The sequence below is a fragment of a genome, unplaced genomic scaffold (genome assembly GCF_019419815.1).
Source record: "Pyrus x bretschneideri cultivar Hongxiangsu unplaced genomic scaffold, Pyrus_bretschneideri_v1 Contig2, whole genome shotgun sequence".
NCBI lineage: Eukaryota > Viridiplantae > Streptophyta > Magnoliopsida > Rosales > Rosaceae > Pyrus > Pyrus x bretschneideri.
This window is the reverse complement of record NW_025999501.1, coordinates 5,284,589-5,304,859: the sequence shown is the minus strand read 5'-3', so window position 1 is coordinate 5,304,859 and position 20,271 is coordinate 5,284,589. Positions and strand designations below refer to the sequence as shown.

Sequence of the window (20,271 nt, the reverse complement as noted above, 5' to 3'; positions counted from 1 at the left end):
GACGGTGGAAACTGGCAGTCCAAGGTCGAGCTGCGCCACAAAGAAGCGGGTGTTGAAATGGGCACGAGATCAGGGTGGCTGCTCCACCAACCCTTTTTCTAATGTTTATTTTTTTTGTGATATTTACTTTTTCTAATATAATTCTTTATTGTTTAAGAAATTAGTTATAAGGTGAACTTGTCATTTCATTGCCAAATTTCTGACTGAAGGAGTTATGTGAAAGTAAATCCAAAGTTGAGAGGGTATTAGTGTAATTTCTCAAATGTGAAGGAGTTTTCTGAAAACTCGATAAACCTCATAGATGTTAGTGTAATAAGCCCAACTTTATTCATACAAACTTCCGATAGACAAACACAAAGAAGTTTGTCAAAATCAAAATTTTGGTGTTGGAATTTTGATTATAGATAGATAACTTTTGGTGGAGCAGATGCAATGTGTAGGGACAAAATTTTGTTCAAGGACATTAAAAATTCTGCAAGTCCCTATTTGCAAAACTTGTTCGTTCATTGTTTTCAGTCTCGTTTTATTTTTGTTAATTACTCTATTGTAACTTGTGTATTTCTGTTGTAGTTTGATTTTAATATTCAATACATTGTTGTTCCGCCAATTGTAACAAGTGCATAGCTTCTTCCGTTTTGTCAATCAAAGTAAATTTCATAGAAATAGAATCTATTACAAGGTAAGGACAAATCCAAAAGAGAGTCCAAAATGACCAAGCAAAACCCAAATTCCGAAATAGAAAATTATAATGAAATAGGCCCAAAGTGAGCAATCCATAGCAGCAAACAAATGAAAAAACCTAGACAGAAAATGTAAAGTAGCCACCTCCACCAAAACAATGAGTAATGATAAGCAATCACATGAATGTTGCCAATTTTCATCATTTGAATAAAATTTGAGAAATGCTAAGGAGACTTTATGAAAGTAGGACTCTTCATGAACTCTTTGTCACCTAATGTTTTTTGGTGCAAGGTTTCATAATGTTGTGACGCGAATTGTGTCAAACACATGAGGTGATGGAAAATCCATAAAGAGATTCACTTTTGAGAGTCTTCTTAGCATTTCCCATCAAAATTTGCTAGCATCTGAATAAAAAAATTTTGCTTTTTTTTTTAAATTGCCTATTCAATACTTTCTATGTTACTATAATCATTAAGAGCCCCATGCTTATTTTATCCTATGCATCCTCGAGCAAAATTTAGCTCCCTAATCCTTGAAATGATGTTTTTCTTGTTTGTTATGTTGACGTTGGTTACTTATCAAACCTGCATAAGGCATATTTTTAGATGGTTATGTCTTTACTGTTATGGATACCGCAATATCTTGATGTTCTACTTAATAGACCTTAGTTGCAATGTTTTAGAATCATGCCAAACTCATTGCTTTACATAAGTCACACATTGTTAAGGATATCGAAGCACATACGGATTTTCATCCATCATTGTGTCCCAAAAGTTCTTCTTCACTTGCCAGCAAAGCATCAAATGATTGAAATAAAGCAAATCCATTTCAAGACAACATCGCTGATCTCTACACAATGCTGGTGTCGATATCTACCTTCCAAAAGCTTACTAAGGTATTGGATTGTGTAAACTCTCTCTTTTGTAACACTAATAGTTCTAAGGAAGAGTTTTGTCAAACTTATGAGGTGTAACCTTATCATAGAAGGATAAAGCTATTACAAGGTAAGGATAACTCCAAAAGAGAGTCCAAGGCCAAGCAAAACCCCAATTCCATAACAGAAAATTATAATGAAATAGGCCCAAAGTGAGCAACCCATAGTAGCAAACAAACGAAAAAACCTAGACATCCACCTCCACCAAAACAACGAGCAATGATAAGCAATCACATGAAATGTTGCAAATTTTCATCATTTGAATAAAATTTGAGAAATGCTAAAGAGACTCTCTGAAAGTGAGACTCTCTATGGACTCTTCCCTATCTAATGTTTTTTGGTGCAAGGTTTCATAATGTTGTGATTGGAATTATGCCAAACACATGAGACCATCTCCAATCGAATGAGGGTCAGATGACTCGTTTTAGCCCTCTGGCCTCCAAGAAATTAATATTTTAATGAACAGTGCATGACCATATTTCTTACCATCTCCAATCGATGGCCAAATGGTCATTGGGCTCGTTGTAACCCTGTCACAAAAAACTGTCTCCAACCGAAAGCCAAAGGGTCATAGTTTGAAATGTGAAGAATTGAAATAAAATGAGGTAAGATAGTATGGAACGGTAAAAATATGTGAGAAATGATGTAGGAAAAAAATTAGAAATTAAAAAAAAAAAAAGTGGGCTGGGATAGGGGTGGGCACGGGCTGGGCCCGCCCAATTTTGAAAGGCCCACCTTCCTCAACGTCTTCGCACCCTCCGCCAAGGCCACACCGTCCATCAGAGTTGAAACGGCCACGCTATGCCCAAAAGACCTCGTTTTGTGAGCTCCAGTCTACAACGACGTAGAGAGCTTCCTCTACAACTCTCGATCTTACATTGCATAGTCGTCGTCCATCCTTCCATTTCTACCTTCGAAACCTTAAGGTCGCAACTCTTTCTCAAACCCTTTCAACTATTGGCCACTATTTCTCTACACACCTATCACTTTGTGAGCTCAGATTGGAAACCTAGAACCCACCTCCATCAAACCTGCAACCCCCAAACCCAGGTAGTGAGGCTGATGTAAGCACTGTGAGGTAAGGGGAAGACGATTGAGAGTTGGAGTCGAGGGAGTCGAGGGAGAGGCAATGAAGTGGAGGGAGTCCAGGGAAAGGTGATGGGGTCGAGGGAGAGGCGAGGGAGTGATTATAGAACCTCGAGGAATTGGCTAAGGTTGATCTTGAAACTAACGGTTGAGATTGGATGATAACTTATCATCCAATCTGGGCCGTTCATTATAATTAGAAACAGGTTGATCCGGGTACCCCTTTTTTTACATTTATGGAATCGGCCCAAACCTAAAGTTTCAAAGGCCTGGCCCAACCCGTTTCTCTTTTTAAAAATTAGGAACCGACCTGTACCCGTCCCGACCCGTGGTTCCTATACTTGTTTGCCCACCCCTAGGCTGGGACAAACCCTAAAGTGGGTTGGGCAAATGGAAAAGAACCGAAAAAAAAAAGGGCTGGGCAAATGGAAAAGAAAAAAAAAAATAAGTGGGATAGCCAACGGGCTGGGTGGTTGGCTGAAGATGGCTAATCGGTTGGCCCTTTGGCCCTTTTTGTCCCGTGAGGCCCACGAGCCATTTGGCCTAGCCCTCGGTTGAAGATGGTTTTCGAGCTATTTTCGGCCCTCTGGATTATGTTGGAGATGGTCTGAGGTGACTGAAAGTTCATAAGGAGTTTCATTTTCGAGAGTCTTCTTGGCATTTCCCATAAAAATTTGCTAGCATTTGAATAAATAAAAAAATTAGTTATTTTTTTTTTCAATTGCCTATTCAAATACTTTCTATGTTATTATAATCATGAAGAGCCCCATGCTTATTTTATCATTATGCATCCTCGAGCAAATTTAGCTCCCTAATTCTTTAAATGATGCTTGTCTTGTTTGTTATGTTGAAGTTGGTTACTTATCAAACCTACATAAGGCACATTTTCAGACGGTTATGGATACCGCAATATCTTGGTGTTCTACTTAATAGACCCTAGTTGCAATGTTTTAGAATCATGCCACGCTCATTGCTTTACACAAATCACACATTGTTAAGGATATCGAAGCACATAAGGATTTTTATCCATCATTGTGTCCCAAAAGTTCTTCTTCACTTTCAGCAAAGCATTAAAAGATTGAAAAGATTGAAATAAAGCAGATCCGTTTTCAAGACAACATCGCCGATCTCTACACAATGCTAGTGTCGATATCTACATTCCAAAAGCTTACTAAGGTATTGGATTGTGTAAACTCTTTCTTTTGCAACGCTAATAGTTCTGAGGAAGAGTTTTGGCGAACTTATGGGGTGTATCATAAAGTATACTCACTTGATCTAACATGTTCTTTTCCCTTAGATTAGTAGCATTGTCTCATTGGGTTTTTGCTACCTATCAAGGTTTTGATGAAGCACCCACATTGAGCTGGTCATACTATTGCACATGTCATTCTACAACTTGCTTGCATCCTGAAGATGTCAAATATCGACATGTTCCATTAACTAACATTTTTCTTTGTAGACTACGGGTTTGTCCTACCGGCTTTACGATAACAAGTTTTTGGTGAGATTATGCTCCTATATGTATTCCCACTTAGAGACTCGCATATGCGTTGCTTCTACCAAACAAGACAACTTCATCATCTACTTCCTCATTTGCATGAAGACTTGATGTGACTACTTCTTAAGTTGTACGCACTCAAGAAAGAAGTGTTGTATAGGAATGTGATTGTATAAATTAGAAGTTGGTTATAGGATCTAAAAGATTATTTACTTGTAAAATTTGTATTACTTAGGAATCAAGTAATTCTCTTCCTTAAATAGTACAAATAAAGATGCTAGACACAAGAAATAACACACACATTTCCTCAAGTGCTTTTTTCTCTCTGTCGTCCCTCCCTACACTCTCTGCAATTATATTATAACAATTTTTAACTTGTTTGGTTTTTCTATGCAGTTACCACGGCCTTTTATATTTGAAATTAATTATAAGGCCAAATTCTTCATTTAAAAGTGATGTGAAAGTGGATTAAAATATGAAAGGATCTTAGTATAATTTCAAAAACTCGAGTGTTTTTTTTTTATAAAATTATTATAAACCTCATGAGGTATTAGTAAAATTAATATTTTTAACACTATTAATATTTGTTAAAAAAACACTACTAGTAAAAATCCCGAGTTTTCTAAATGAGACAAAAAAATTGAAGAAAATCTACTTGCGCTACATGGTGCAATCTAGCCTTTAGAAAATAGAAGAGGATTCTCTCTCCTCCTAATTTGTCTTTCCTTCTCTCTCCTCCTAATTTGTCTTTCCTTTTCTTCCATCTTACTTGAACAGTTACGGTTAAATCATATCAACATCTCATATTGATTTTTTTAATAAAAATAATACGACAAAAAATAAAGTGTGAAATAATGGAAGGAAAGAGGATAAAAATAAAAAGCGAGGAAATCCTACTCCTTAGCTAGATCTCGTTGGTGCCACACCCAAACGAAAAATGACGTAAAAGAGGATGAGATTTTTATAGATCTCGGAGGGCTTGGATCCTTTCCAGGTCCAACCATGCAAAGCTTCCTTCAAACCACGCAATCTTGACCGTTCATACAGACTAAAAATCTATTAAGATTTTTTTAATTTTTTCACAAACGGACCCATCAATATAGGATGAATTCCAAAATAATACGCAAACAGCATCGACACACGCAAAACATGTTGGAAAATGATAGCAACTTGGGAAATAGACAAAGATAATTCACCCTCAAAATGTATGGTCATAAAGTAATCAACTAAACAATGCAGGAGGAAACAACTCGTGTCAAATACGCACAGCGCGCAAGTTAACGCTCCATGCGCCACGTAAACGACATCCCCTCCCAGTTGAACAGTGAAACTTCGCGGGTCTACGCAACCTCACACAAAATCCAAAACGCTGCACTTTCATTTGACCACGCTGGAGGCCCTGTTACCTTGTACCTCCCGGCTCACGTTACCCCTTCCCCACAGTTACCTGGTACCTTCTCTCTCTCTCTCTCTCTCTCTCTAAACCAGTTTCCACTACAAGAAAGCTTATGCGAGAGAAGTCGGGAAGTTATCCTCTGCTTCGCTGCATTTGGTAATTCTACTTAATTATTTCCTTGTAAATTTTCCAGCTATTGCTTTAGTTCTGAATTTTGGTTTATTATTTCGTTGTTTTTTCACTAATTTTTGTAAGGATTTTATCTGTGTAATTTGTTGTAAGATTTTAAAAAACCATGAAAAAGTTAAACGTAAAATTCACTGGCCTGCTTTAAATTGCAAATTCTTAACTTCATAATCTTTATAATTCTGGGTTATTGTTTAGGATTTGAACATAAAGTGAGAAGTCGAATTTTGAGTTTTGGCAGGTGTTGGTGTACATATTTGCTAATGTGAGACTGAGACCCATAATTTGAAGACATAGTATGATTAGGGTGAAAGGAGTAATCTGATTTTCGACGACATTATCTTATTTGTGCTCAAAGTTACACCTCTACTGGTTGAGAATCAGCCATGCCTCATGCGGCTGCTACGCGGTTTTTGTATGATTGGAGAAGCCACAGTAATCGTGGATGCCGTAATCCTGATGCTGTATGCGAGATTTCTTTGTAGTCTTCATTGCTTCGTACTATCTTCGCGCTTAAGAGTTTACTTTTTTATGAAGTACTAATGGAGTTTTGTAATTTTTGTTTGATTAGAAGTGTTTTGTAGGAAAGGGTCGAGTCCATATGGTTGGCATCAATCTTCCGTCACATGGTTTGGTATGGTTTTCTCCTTGGTTCGGTTATTTTTATATTTTCAGTTGCTGCTCGGTGATTTGGCATGCATAATTATCACTAGGGTTCTGGTTTTCTTTTTTCCCTTTGTGGAACTGTGGTGTGCATGCTCGTGTGAAATTTGCTCATCATTCATTGTTTCAAGGTTTTGTCGAGTGGATGATTGATTCTAGTGTAGTGCTTGCTTGGTCTGTGTGTGTGAGTTTAAGGGAATTCATTTTCTTTTGTTCCGTTTGATTGTCAATGACAGGGTGCCTGCAGTCTCCATCTTTTAAGCAGTGTACGCTGCCCAATAGGTCCAGTTTCTTCCAGATGCAATGTTTTCTTGTGCAGATCTGTTTTAGGTCCAGGTGGACGAAACGGAGTTCCTGTTGTGAAATATGCTACTCTTGTCTTAACAAGGTATGTGTACACGTCCCTTTTTTGTTTTGATTCGACAACTGCACACAACAGCATACAAGATTCTAAATTTTGGGTCTTCCATTCTGTTTAATTGGAAGCAATGCCTCACCATGTTTTCTCTCACATTAGTATGGAAATGTTTGGTGTCTAAACAAATATACATGTTGACATATTATGCAGGTCCTATGATGCTTTACGTGGAAGCCCTGCTTTACTTAAATTGATCCCAGCAGCGGCTATCATTGCTTTTGCTGTTTGGGGTATTGGGCCACTATTGCGTCTCGGCAGGGTTATTTTTCTTCGAGTATGTTATTCTTGCTTCACACCTTGCCTGTAGACATGGTTTGATTATGTTATTGAGCTGATTAATTCTTCCATGGTGAGTGTCTGCAGCGGAATGATAATACTTGGAATAAAAGTAGGTCCCACTATGTCATGACTTCTTACCTTCGGCCCTTACTTCTCTGGACTGGAGCAATACTTTTATGCAGGTTCAGTTCTACATTAGAAGTAGTTAGTTTCATATTACACTTCAGGGAACGAAAAATGATGTAACCTATTTGCTTGTTTTGTTTCCAGTCATTTTATCTGCACTAACTGCCGCGATGTTCATTTCAGAGCGTTGGATCCTGTAGTCCTACCTTCAGAAGCAAGCCAGGCTGTCAAGCAACGTCTTATAAATTTTACACAATCGTTATCAACGGTGCTGGCATTTGCCTATTGTTTGTCAAGGTGAGTACAGTTCTCTGCTCTTATTGTGTCTCAAAAATATTTATTTCATGATTCCATCGGTCAACTAATAGATTGGTCTCTGATGAATTGCATTTTGATATTTGTTTCTTCCAGAAGTAGTGAAGCAACTTCTTATATTAGTTAAAAGTAATTTGAACATTGAGAATGGCCAAAAGGCCTCGTTCAACAAGTTTAGTTCTTCTGCCAGGATGTAGTAATTTTGTTTGTTGGCATAGTTTTTTATTTTGCTGCTATGCTCTATACGCAGATGTGTCTGTGTGAGTGTTATTTTTATTTTTCCGGCACTGGCCTTTTTCTTTTGCCCACACTGGTCCTGTAATCACCGTGCTCGTTGATTGTGATGGCTCTGGTTGTGTGGTTTAAAGTTTGATTTTCTACAGCGATACTTTTTGTTTACAGCTTAATTCAACAAGTACAAAAGTTCTTCACGGAGACAAATGACACAAGAAATGTATGTTTTCTTACTTTCTCAGTAGGCAACTCCTGTAGTTACTTGTTTTAATGTTATGTTTTCATCAGTTCGTATGCATTCGTTTGCATTCATACTTTGTTTTGGCAAAAATTAACTTTCCTTTTCAATTTGCAGCACTGAGAAGGAAAATGTCATTAGTACCTATGCAAATCATAACAAAATGTTCCTCGCTATCATATACATTAGCTTCTTTTTACTTTTTTGTAATATATGTAGCATAGTTTTTCTTTTCCTGTCAAATTTCTGTTATTGTGTGATTTTGTAATAAATAATATAGTAATATAACTATCTTGGTGGCACTTATATCGCGTAAGATCATTTTTCTTTACAAAAATTGTCCCTTGCTTGGGCAGATGGGCTTCAGTTTCGCTGGAAAGGCTGTTTATTCTGCAGTTTGGGTTGCTGCGGTATCATTGTTCATGGAATTGCTGGGATTCTCAACCCAGAGATGGGTAACGGCTGGGGGTCTTGGCACAGTGTTGCTCACCCTTGCTGGTCGTGAGGTAGTGATCTTCTTCCCCTGACATTGTTAACCGAAACAGCTGCAGTTCATTGATCATAACTACAAATTCTTGATTATCTATGTTTATACTTTTGTTCAAATACTATTAAAAATAATAGTTTCTTTCAAGGTTTTTCTGATAGCGTTGACCTTAATACTCATTTTTTGACTCAGATATTCACAAACTTCCTTTCGAGTGTAATGATTCATGCCACACGCCCATTTGTTGCTAATGAATGGATTCAGACTAAGATTCAAGGTTACGAAGTTTCTGGTACTGTTGAGGTATGTATATGTCTTTGTTAATCCATCATATGAGAACTGTTAGGAGGAAAAACATAATGTATGTGCATAATACCTTTGATTGCTTCCACCTTAAACATAAGCGGGATTCAACAATTTAGTTCTTTCTGCAAAACAAATATTTGGAAGTGAATTTCTTATCTGCAATTTGGCCCTTTTATTTATTTTTTGATGAATTTGTTTTGTTTTACCAGCATTTGGGTTGGTGGTCCCCAACAATTATAAGGGGCGATGATCGTGAAGCAGTTCACATTCCAAATCACAAGTTCACTGTAACTGTTGTCCGGAATCTTAGCCAGAAAACTCATTGGCGAATCAAGACCCACCTCGCAGTCAGTCACTTGGATGTAAATAAAATTCATGTGAGTATTCATTTAGTTCACTGGTTTGTTACTCGTTCTCTGGAATATTGTTTCTTCTATCATGTCATACGATAACCTCGGTGGCATTGCTGTCTACAGACTATAGTAGCTGATATGCGTAAGGTTCTGGCAAAAAATCCTCAAGTAGAGCAGCAAAGGTTGCATAGAAGAGTTTTTCTGGATGATATTAATCCGGAAAACCAGGCTCTTATGGTGAGACTTTTATGCTGTCATTCGTTTGAAGTTACGAATTTTTTCAACTTTAAAAATACATGACGGAAACTTTTGGTCTTCCAATTCTTCACTTTCATTCCCAAGGTCTTCATAGAATAAATGGGAAAACTCATTTGATTTTCCAGTGGATCTTCAATCTATATATAATACGCTCCTCTCTTTTGTTTTTTTTTTTTTATCAACTTATTTATTTAATAATTGTTCTTATCTCAAGTTTATGTCTCATAAGCGTACAATTTTGTTACAGATTTTGGTGTCTTGCTTTGTTAAAACACCTCGTATTGAGGAGTATCTCTGCGTAAAGGTACGACTTTTTTATTGGTAGAAGCTTTAATAATTGTTCTTATTTTTTTAATACCAGACCATGGATGCGGATTGTATAATTCGTGTTGTTTGCTAATTCTGGTTTCCGAGTGCCTGTTGTCTGCCTGTACTTTGCAGTTGTTGTTTATGGATATCGCGCAATGCCTTTAAATCTTTCATTGTTAATTACAGGCTTTGAGAAAACCTTGAATGTCTATCTCATGGACTATATTGATGAAATAATACAGGAGGCAATACTTATGGATCTTCTTAGAGTTATTAGCCATCACCGTGCCCGGCTTGCCACACCCATCCGCACAGTCCAGAAATATTACAGTGAGGCCGACTTCGAAAATATGCCATTCGCTGACACCGTTTTCACTCATTCTAGGGCATCCACTAATCGTCCGCATCTACTTATTGAAACATCTGACAATATTAGTAGTGACGACAAGGGCAAGGCTTCAACTCACACAACCCGTACAAATGGGGAAAAACATTCTGAAGCGGCCTCAACATCTGACTCCAAGGGATCAAATACTAAAGCTGGGCCAGCAGTAACTCATGCACAAACTGACGACAAGGTTGTAGTGACTTCAAGTTCCAACTCAAGCACAACCTCTAAGGCTTCCGAAATGCCACCATCTGAACCCCAAACAAGGAATTCCGCTTCTGATGGTTCAGTTCGAAGTAACTCTGAGATGGTGCGGTCCAAGAACGAGAGTACAAAATATGCAGGGAAGGATACAACAGGGAGTTAATTCCAAGGATGCATCTCCACAAAAGGTGACGGCTAAGAAGCCCCCTGATGCTTCACCCGAGACTGGTAGCGAAAAAGCAGATGTTCCTTTGACCACTACGCAGGCAAAGGAAGATGGTGAGAAACCTGTTTCAGCACCATCAGCAGCTAGGCCTCCGTTAGAAGAGAATATTATCCTTGGTGTTGCTTTGGAGGGCTCAAGGCGAACGCTTCCAATTGAGGAAGATACCACTCCATCTCCTACTGCAGGATCAAAAGAGTTCAGCGGCAGCCGTAATGGTAGCGGGTCTCCTTCCGGTGGCACGGATGTGAAGGATGGTTGAATGGTTGTGGCTATGCAGAGCCATGGCAATGAATAGCAGAACCGAGGAGGCTACGATGTCATATCCTAAAGAAGTTATTGAAAGTGTAAAAAAATTGTGCGCCGCTGAGTTTTTGAAGGTGGCATTACATGGGAGAAACTGGTCGTTTCTCCCATCACTGTAATGAATAGCTCAAAGGAATGAAGAAAAAAGGTAAATTAATAAACACTTGGGGACGTTTGTTAATTATTTTGTTTTCAGTTTTTTCTTTTAACGTTTTGTTAAAATGAAAACTTAAAACTTGTCTGGTAAGTGAACCAGCACTTAAACTAAAAATGAAAAGAACCAGCTTTCAAAGTAAAATTTGTGCAAGTCACGTGTCTTTTCATTTAACTTTGGTAAATTTTTTTATTTTTTAAAATTAAAAAAATAATATTTAATATAAAAGTTAACTAGAATTGGATGAAAAGATACATGGCAGATGATTAGATGTAGGGTGAGCATATATCATAGTTATTGTGGTGAGCAAAACTGCATGAGAGCATTTTTGCTTGTCACCATAAACTATAGTGTATGCTCATCATACATCTAATCATCTGTCACATATCATTTCACTTAACCTTGGTTACAAAGGGACGAAAAATGTCACACTTGACATTAAATTTGGTGTCCAAGTAAGAGAAACGCGTACGCTATCTTAGGCCTACATTAATAATATATTTCTCTAAGGAGTGTAATGCTATCTTAGGCCTACATTAATAATATATTTCTCTAAGGAGTGTAATGCTAGTACATCTTTTTTGTATTTTATGCCCAATGATGATAATCAGGCTGCGTGCCTTTTTCACATTTAGGTTTAGATAATTTGTGCTATGTGCATTCTCCATTTTATTAATTTTTACTAGCAATTGTACACATGCTATGCCTGTACTTCTTAAAAATTTGAAAACAAAAATTATAAAGATAAAATAAATAAAATGATCGCTAAAACTTTTTGGTGACGACTTTCAATGATCTTTCGTCATTGAAGTTGCCATTCCTATTTTTAGATGACTATTTCGTGATAGAAGGTTTATTTTATTTGAGAAAAAAACACGCTGGGAAAATGGAGGCAACTTACGTGTTACTTGACTGTAAGGCTTTGAAAAAAAAGTTAGTAAAATATTTTTGTGTTTAATTTACTATAACCATTACTTTTATTTTATTTATTTTTCTTTAGTGTTGTTAGCGTTAACCTAGTTTGGAAAAAGGAAAAAATTGGCTGGACTTGGCCCTGAGTCCGAGAAGGCCCGATCCGTAGGCCCATTTTACATACCCAGTGCCCAAATTAATTTAACTTTGGGTCCTGACCCAATTTAATTTATAGCCGTTGTACAACCACAAGCCCCAACCAAATTCAACTCTCTCTCTCTCTTCGCGCGCTCGCGCTCGCTCCCTCTCTCTCTCTCTGAATTCTCAGTCCGACCCTCTCTTAGCTCTGCTCCATCATCTCTCTCTCGATCACTACTGTTTGATAACGACGGTGCGACTTTGGCGGAGGCCGTCGCCGTGGCCGTTATCAGCGAGCAGCCTCCTCTCGTTTGTCGTTTGTGGAGGTATATATCTCTTTCTCCTTGTTCTCTCGATTTCTTGATGGAATATTTTGTTCAATAGTTCGATGTGTTGGATTTTTTTGATTTGTTAAATTTGTTTAATTTGTCCGAGTTTTCCCTAACCTCTGAATTTTGCCCTAATCTCTGAATTTTGCTCTAATTTGTGAATTTTGATATGGAACATAATTTTCCGGCCGCCGATCCTTATTCGGAATTTCTAAGAAATGTGCATAACATTGTCAGGGAGTCGGTGGCGAGTAATAAGAGTCTTTTTCTTGACATTTTTGCTGTAAACGATGTCAGGGAAGAAGTTGAGAGGTTCAAGAGAACCCCTTTTGCACAGAAGGCGGAGAGGGACCAAAATGTAAAAATCCTTATGTCTTTCCGCTGATTGTTCTTTTCTTCTTATATATCTAATTTTTGTTTAATTAAAGGTGTCTTGGAGGAATGGTTGGCCAATTTCCACCACATGGTTTAATATGGTTTTCTTATTGGTTTAGTCACACACACACATATGCACATATATTGTCTAGGTCCTGTTCTTTGATTTGGTATGTCCACTTGTCACTAGGTTTCCGGTTTTTCTTTGTCCCTTTGCAGCATTGTTGTGTGCGTGCACATGTTTCTAAAATTTGCTCATCATTTTTATTTCAAGGTTTTGTCGAGTTCATGTATCTAGTCTACTGCTTGCTTGGTCTCTGTACGTGTGAGTTAATTTGAGGAGGAAGGGGAGGGGCGGGGGTGTTTCTAAATAGAGCCGGGAGGCTTGAAGTTCATTTTTGTTTTGTGGCATTTAATTGTTAATTTGTTAGCGATAGGGTGCCTGCAGTCTCCATCTTTTAAGCAACGTACGTGGGCCGATAGGTCCAATTTCTTCCAGATACAAAGTTTTCTTCTGCAGATCTGTTTTAGGTCCAAGTGGAGGAAACAGGGTTCCTGTGCTAAAATCTGATGGTCTGGTTTTAACAAGGTACGTATACGTGTTCCCATTTGAATCAGTTCCCTTTTTGTTTTTATTAGAAAACTGCACCGCACAAGCATATAAGGTGATATATATGTTCTCAGTTCCGTTTTTGCTGTAAATGTACAAAGATCAGCCAAAAACATTCTTATCTTGTACTGATATCAGTCCCATTTTGCCCAAACCACTTATCGGCCAGGTAATCAGTGTTCCCTCTCTATTTAATATTCATTCTTACAAGTTTATTTTAATTTTATGTGTACTTTGCGTTGTGAATGGTAATATTGTATACATCAATCACAAGAAGGTTGACTTCATTTTTACTTTTTCGTAATTGGTTTCATTGTGAAGTTTTAAATTTCCTTTGACATCCAATCTCCCCTCAACAGTTTTGGGTTTGTCTGTTAAGTTAAGCTCAAGGGAAGGACATCCGGCGAAAAAGGTGGTCTTTACCTTTGGACTTACTCAAGTGTTGTAATTCTTTTAATTCTCTTTGTAGATTGATGCTGTTTTGTGTAGTTTACAAGTGGGAATATTTAATGACAGTTGTTTTTGGGATATATAGGTGAGACCATCAATGCAAGGAGTGTACTATGTAGGGGATCAGGACGATGGGTTCACACGGTTTGAGTTCTCAACTACAGCCAGCGGGGGTTCCGGCACACCATCCACAGAGACCAGTCCCCAATCCGCTCTTAGACCACCACCTACCACGAGTAATCAGTCCCCATCTTCCCAAGTGAGTGTTTTGATTCAGTTTCCAATATGTGGTTTCTGCACATGAGCGAATAAATATGTAACGTAAACGTGCTCTACCATAACTGATAAGGTGATATGTGTTGCCTGCTAAGGCTGTTCTGATTGGTTTTATTAATATTGATGAAGTTAGTGTTTTAATTTCAACATACTGTTAGTGCTTGCATCTTCTCCAATTGTCCGTCCGTTTGGTTCATATGAATGCCTGGACATTCTACATTTTAGGGAAGCAAAGAAATGATTGGCGTCGCACTGTTAGGTTCGTTGTCCCTCAAAGGATTTGATGATGAAGATTTACAAATATATTTTAGTGTTGTTTCTTGTTCTTCAGTATTGTACAAGATGAATATGCCTGGTTTTGGTGCCATTTATTTTTATATGTTACGATTTCAGTTTACATTCTTCATCCTCTAAACTCACAACATAAACAGAAAGAAATGGTATTGTAAGGAATATTTGACACAATTTGTTATTGTTAAGATCAATTTCGTATAATTAACCGTTATAGTTATCGTTTTCCTGATCTCGTTGAAATAAAAATATGTAAAACACGTGTACCGCCCTTTGATTAAAGTACACCTTAATACATCACGCACAAGGCTCCATTTTGCAATCGCATGAGCATGTGCAGAAAGGCTAGTTCTAAATTACTCTTAAGCCAAAAAACTCACTGTATTGAAATGGAAGAGTCTGTCGGAGTCATGGTATGCAAGGCGATTTCGTCACTGGATCTCTCTTCTGCTGGTGAGAAACAATGGTTGCCCATCGACACATAAGAAGCAGAATGTACAATATAATTAGGTCAAATGAAGCCTATACAAAAATGGGATTGGATAACTCCAACACATTAATTGATTTCAATTATGATTGACACATGCAATCAGGAGCAGGGTATGTATAGATCGACTGCTTCTCCTTTCTCAGCCTCATCTGCCCCTGTCTAGTTTTGTGTCCATCCAAAACCGCGCGTTGGAAATCAGACCATTCCATGCTCTTATTCACGAAAAGCTTGCCCAACAATGCCATGTTTGGTCTAATAGTCTTCAAGTTCATATAAGCCCGGTGACCCACCTGATGATACAAGTTTAATCCTGTCAGTTCAGAATTTCATATACATTGTTAAGGAAACAATTCTTCTCTAGTGACACTGATTTTATAATAGGGCAAAAACATGCTATTTACAACAGGCAGAATTGATGACGTGATAATCGGAACTATTCCCCCGCCATCTTAAAGAAGACAAATATTTACCAAATATTGAACTTGATATGCTTACCAGTGCATTGTGCATATTTCCGGGAGAAGCAGAAATGAAGATGTCGCTTTGCATGCTCACATAATAGTCAACTGCGGCTAACAAAGAAGCCTTGCCTTCAACTTTGGCCCTTTCCTCTGCAGAGGCAAGGCTCTTCTTGTCATCCATGTCTGGAAATATTCTTCTCAAAGTCGAGATCCTTGCTTCTCCACCGTAAACCTAAAAAAAGGAACATACAATTGTTTCTCCAATTTCAAACCATAATGAAGACATGATGTCAGCATTTTGTGAGAAGGAACCTAAGGAATCGCATGAGATGCTTGTGGTTCGTTTGTCAACATTTTCGATTTGTTTCTATTGAAGAGAGAGGGAAATGAAAATGACTGAGGCGAAGAGAAGGAGAATATCTAAACAAAACTTTTCTGAGTAGTATTTTGTAACCATTCTATGTTTTTTTATCTTTATAGAGTTATTTTAATTTTTTTTAAATAAAAACAAAAACATCAACAAACGATGCCCTTGCCATTAGCCCCCCTAAATAACAGCATAGACATTCTGCTTTAAGACAAACCTTGTGAGAAGCAAGATAGAGTCGGGTCGTATTGTTGAAGCCCAAAGCGGCCAGCAGCAATCCAATCTCTTCAGGAGTTAACGGGCAACGCCCCTGATTTCTTAACTCCTCGTCTGTGAACTGAGATTTTAGGACCCTACCCTGCCAGATTACTTGCCGATATTTTGCAAGGGCGAGTTTCTCAGCTTTACCACCACCAAAATCACAGGCTGAATGGGCAGCCATATCCTGTGTGTATGTGCATGCAAAGAAGATATTAGGAAATACTAATCCTGCAGATGTAATTAAGATTCTTAGGACAAGCTTTAAGATTCTTCAAAAATTATTTTGGGCAACATATATTTCATAAAACTTATATCAGCCCAAAGACTCCGAAACGATTACATAATCAAACATGCCAAGGATCTAAAGCTAATTAAGAACATACTTTATCAAAGCGAAGATGCAAAACAACATATTTCCCAGCTCCCTGTTTCTCGATTTCATTTGCTTTGTCCTGCGAGCCAGTACCTGCCTTGTGGCTTCTATTGGGATAGCGGAGACGATTAACAAGGGTTTCTCCCAATTCCCGGATATGAGGAACAAAGGCTAAAGCTTCAAAGTTGACTTTACAACGTAGGCGCTGTATGTTTTGAGGCAAGTTTTCAAAAGCCAAACGATGAGAAAATGGGGAGATAGCAGCAACTCCATATCTGTGGCAGTGAAACACCTTTTAAGTCATGAAAAGATATTTGTTTAAAAATTAGGTCCTAAAAAGCAACCTATTGTAGTGAAACATATGCATGCACTTCAGATTGGTAGCTCAAGTTGTGCCCAGAAAAGATACTCTAACATAATACCAAAGGATATTCCTGGCTTACAGTTAGACCTAGAAAACCGTACTCTTTCCGTCCACAAATGACTGTCTTGAAGTAGTTCCTTCATCTTTCTTGCCTTGGAGCAGCAAGAAGTACACGGTAATCAATTTCTGTAATTTAATATACCTTCCCTTCGAGATCTCTTCTGAAGGTGCAAACATGTATAATGAATAGAAGTGAATTCCGCTTATGGTATTGAAATTTTTAAAACATTGGCTCGATCCCTCCATGGTTATTTTATTGAAATCCCAAGATATAATAAAACTTGAAAACCCGATGCCTTGACGTGCAGAGACAGAAGTATTTCTGTGGTGCACTACTAAGTTCTAAATATATATGATACACATTAACCAAACAACCAATTTCCCAAAGTTATGTCCCTAACATCATAATATTACTAAGCCAAAACTTTCCTTGTCACAACAACTTCTTTCTGCTATTTACCCCAGTAAAGAGATGACAACTTATGTCCAAGTTTATAACACAAGCTATCACGATCAAAACTTCAAGGATCGTACACAGCATGATCCAATACAAGATGGAATCTAAACTTTAGGACCTACAACATATATGATACGGACAATGGTATACGAAACAACTTTGCTCTCAATAAAGGGTCAAAGCATTTACTGACCTCTGCAATATGGGCAGGACGTTTTCCAGATACCAATCAGAAGAAGCATGAACAGGTGCTGTTTTTATTCTAGTAATCCGTATCCCAGTAGCATAATACTCCCTAGTGCTCCAAGAAAATTCAATAGGAACGACTTTAACTATAGAAACTTCACCCTGTAGGGCTTCAATAAAGTGATCCACATCAAAAATTTCCTCAAAGGAACTGCAAAAGCACAAGGAGTTTCACATCAATGGCTCCCCTTTGGATAAAAATAATAATTTCTAGGGACGGTTCCAGGTTAGCGTACCCACTATATACCTCGAATCTTGCCACACAGGATTAACTTCAAGGTGTGGAATAACCAAAGTGGCATTCAAAATTTTAGCAACAGCAACTGCATCACAAATCTTTTTTAAGAAAAAAAAAAACCAAATAAATTAAATTAGATAATCTCATTTTGTACACCCATCTGACTATAGAATTACATGTAATAGCAAGACTTTCCTCATAAACTTATTAAAACTCACCCCCATTTTCTGCTGGTTCAAGCCTCCATCAAGGAACACCTGAATATACCCAGTAGATTCTTTTGGCAACGCTGCAAGAAAATGAACGGTAGTACATCAGATAACAATCAATACAATGTAACATATAATATGGCCTTATCTTAATACTCACATGATAAACTTCTAGGCTCTTCAGGACAATGCTTCCATCTTTGGTCGGGCAATGGAGCCCAAAGCTTGCTCTGTTGATCCACAGACTACACAAATTCAAAACCAATATGCAAATACATGTAATCAGATCAACTGTTTATAAGCAAACACCAAATCAAAGGCACAAAAAAAAAAAAAAAGGAAAAGGAACTGACAGATTGAAGAAGCAAAGCCGGACTTAGAAGGCGCGAATGCCGGGGTTGCGGGGCATTCCACTCCTGCAGAAAAAACCCATTTCAGTTTAATAATTATTCAACAAAATCACGCATTTCCATTAACAAAAACTTCAAACCTGTGGGAGTGGTTTGCTGGGAAGGAACTTACCGAGAAGATTGAAGGAGAGGCGTGGCCCAATGGGCCAAAGAGGTTTGGCAGGAAGGCCGGAAAGAGGACCACCAAAAGTCCGGCTAAAGCGGCTTTCTGAGACTGGTTGGCGTAGTAGTAGCCATAGTAGTCTTTGTGAAGCTTCATGGGTTGGTTTGATATTGATCGAAGACCTAAAGTTTCACCATTGATTGCGGATTTTGGTTGAGGGGCAAGGTAGGGCGGTGGCGAAGCTCACCGTCGTCAACGAGCAGGACTGTGAATCGGATCTAATTTTAACGCGATAAAACTGAGAAGGGAAGGTGTATTAAGGCTTACGGTTTGATTAAGCGGAATCCGGATCTTGTTCGTGATTATCTCGGAACCTACATGTCCAATATGGTACGATTATAAATTATTTTAAATATTTTTATTTAAAATTAAATACATGACTTTTTTGACAGTTCAAATTGTACTAATTATTTCACTCGAATAAGATAATCTATCATCAGATTGTACTAACTAAATTGATCAGACGTATAATGCAATATCATACTAATAATCGTATTATTTATAATATATTTGATACCTATATTATTTTTACTAAAAAAAATTTGATGACTAACGTAAAAAAGGGGATGTTTTTTGATAAAAATTTCACAACAACCAAATGCATCAAATTTAAACCAAATTATAAATAAATAAAAAAACAAATAAAAAATCCTTTCTTCCCCAAATCTTCTCCACCGCACAGCCCCCAGACACCCTCACTCCCTTCTCCTTCAAGCAAATCTTCCCCCTCTATACATAAGAAGCGGATTGTCGGTGCTGGCATCGATGGATTTGCTAGGCTTACAGAAGAAAAGAGATGGAGGCAAAGGCCTATAGAACGTGAGAGCTCTCCGGAGTTGATGATGTAAATTGGAGATTCCTAGTGATTCTATAATACCTGATTTCCCAAATTTAATCCACAATTTTATTTTCAATTTATGGAGAGGTTACATTCGATTGCCGATATCGTCGGACGGTGACGCAGCGATGTTGGGCAGTAGGTGAGTGCAGGCAATTCTAGTGCTCCGATGACGTGGGTTTCAGTCGGATCTAGCTCAAATCCAGGATCGATGGCACGCGAAACTGCGCGGATCCCGCGACGAGGAACTGAAGTGAGTTTGCAGAACGATGCGAGAGCATAGGGTTGGACAACATCATTGTGGAGTCCGACTCTAAGGAGAATATCCTTTGTTTATCTCAGGGTTATTCGAGGGGCAGCTGGGAGGCCTTCCCCGATATCTCGAAAGCGTTGCGTATTGGGGGGACCTTTTAGGATTGTCGCTGGTCTTGGGTTCCGAGATCGGCCAATTTGGCGGCGCATGTTTTGGCGTCGAGAAGTAACCTGGAGATGTGCGGTGTAAATTGGGTAAACCTCCCTCCATCTTCGCTGGTCCATGTTCTTAACAAGGATGGGTTACCATGCCCTCATTAATTTGTATTTTGGCCGGGGCGGGGGAGACCGTATTTTTGGTATGGGTCTGCTATGTTGATCCCCCTCCTTTGCTTTTGATTGTGGTTGCCTGTGTGGCTTGCTCTGGTTGAGCTTCTGTTGTATTGTGGCTTCGGTCGGGTTTAATGGAAGCAGGTTTTCAAAAAAAAAAAAAAAAAAAGTAGCGAGGACATACACCGTATAAAAGATGTGGGCCCAGTTTAAGTAATACGGGTACTATTTAGGACATGGTTGCACCAAACACTAGAGTCTGTATTACTTATCATATCCAATTCCTTATACGATCTGCCAAACGAGGTCAAACAGTATTTGACAAAAAC

General features: G+C 38.2%; 3 protein-coding genes across 11 annotated transcripts; 2 read left to right on the top strand and 1 right to left on the bottom strand.

Moving 5' to 3' along the window:
* Positions 1 to 5,530: 5,530 nt before the first annotated feature.
* LOC125476721 (mechanosensitive ion channel protein 3, chloroplastic-like) lies at positions 5,531 to 11,069 on the top strand. Its single transcript, XM_048583147.1, is given in 16 exon segments — positions 5,531 to 5,751; positions 6,023 to 6,053; positions 6,156 to 6,245; positions 6,353 to 6,415; positions 6,681 to 6,832; positions 7,013 to 7,136; positions 7,226 to 7,323; positions 7,451 to 7,564; positions 7,985 to 8,036; positions 8,411 to 8,560; positions 8,734 to 8,844; positions 9,057 to 9,224; positions 9,324 to 9,437; positions 9,706 to 9,762; positions 10,010 to 10,513; positions 10,515 to 11,069. Coding segments are annotated over 14 exon segments (2,115 nt in total). The 5' UTR covers positions 5,531 to 5,751; positions 6,023 to 6,053; positions 6,156 to 6,167; the 3' UTR covers positions 10,845 to 11,069.
* Positions 11,070 to 12,283: 1,214 nt separating this feature from the next.
* LOC125476720 lies at positions 12,284 to 14,630 on the top strand. Of its 8 annotated transcripts, none has more exons than XR_007258020.1 (4): positions 12,284 to 13,385; positions 13,481 to 13,575; positions 13,766 to 13,818; positions 13,942 to 14,273. XR_007258020.1 is itself a non-coding variant. In XM_048583145.1 (4 exons), exons 2-4 carry the CDS (start codon positions 13,498 to 13,500, stop codon positions 14,544 to 14,546), a joined length of 441 nt encoding a protein of 146 aa, XP_048439102.1. In that variant the 5' UTR covers positions 12,284 to 13,385; positions 13,481 to 13,497; the 3' UTR covers positions 14,547 to 14,630. The 8 variants fall into 8 exon arrangements, 3 of the variants coding, with proteins under 3 accessions (XP_048439102.1, XP_048439101.1, XP_048439103.1); XR_007258019.1 differs by having other exon boundaries at positions 13,728 to 13,818; XM_048583145.1 differs by lacking the exon at positions 13,766 to 13,818 and adding an exon at positions 14,358 to 14,630 and having other exon boundaries at positions 13,942 to 14,115.
* Positions 14,631 to 14,674: 44 nt separating this feature from the next.
* On the bottom strand, positions 14,675 to 19,632 carry LOC125476719 (O-fucosyltransferase 31-like). 2 transcript variants are annotated; one of them, XM_048583142.1, is made up of 11 exons: positions 19,453 to 19,632; positions 18,472 to 18,836; positions 18,303 to 18,365; positions 18,110 to 18,194; positions 17,959 to 18,029; positions 17,750 to 17,838; positions 17,450 to 17,653; positions 16,386 to 16,650; positions 15,959 to 16,186; positions 15,409 to 15,606; positions 14,675 to 15,203 (listed from the first exon to the last, which is right to left on the bottom strand). In XM_048583142.1, the coding sequence occupies exons 2-11, from the start codon at positions 18,616 to 18,618 to the stop codon at positions 14,994 to 14,996; spliced, it is 1,560 nt and encodes a 519-aa protein (XP_048439099.1). In that variant the 5' UTR covers positions 18,619 to 18,836; positions 19,453 to 19,632; the 3' UTR covers positions 14,675 to 14,993. The 2 variants fall into 2 exon arrangements, with proteins under 2 accessions (XP_048439099.1, XP_048439100.1); XM_048583143.1 differs by having other exon boundaries at positions 15,086 to 15,223.
* Positions 19,633 to 20,271: the final 639 nt, after the last annotated feature.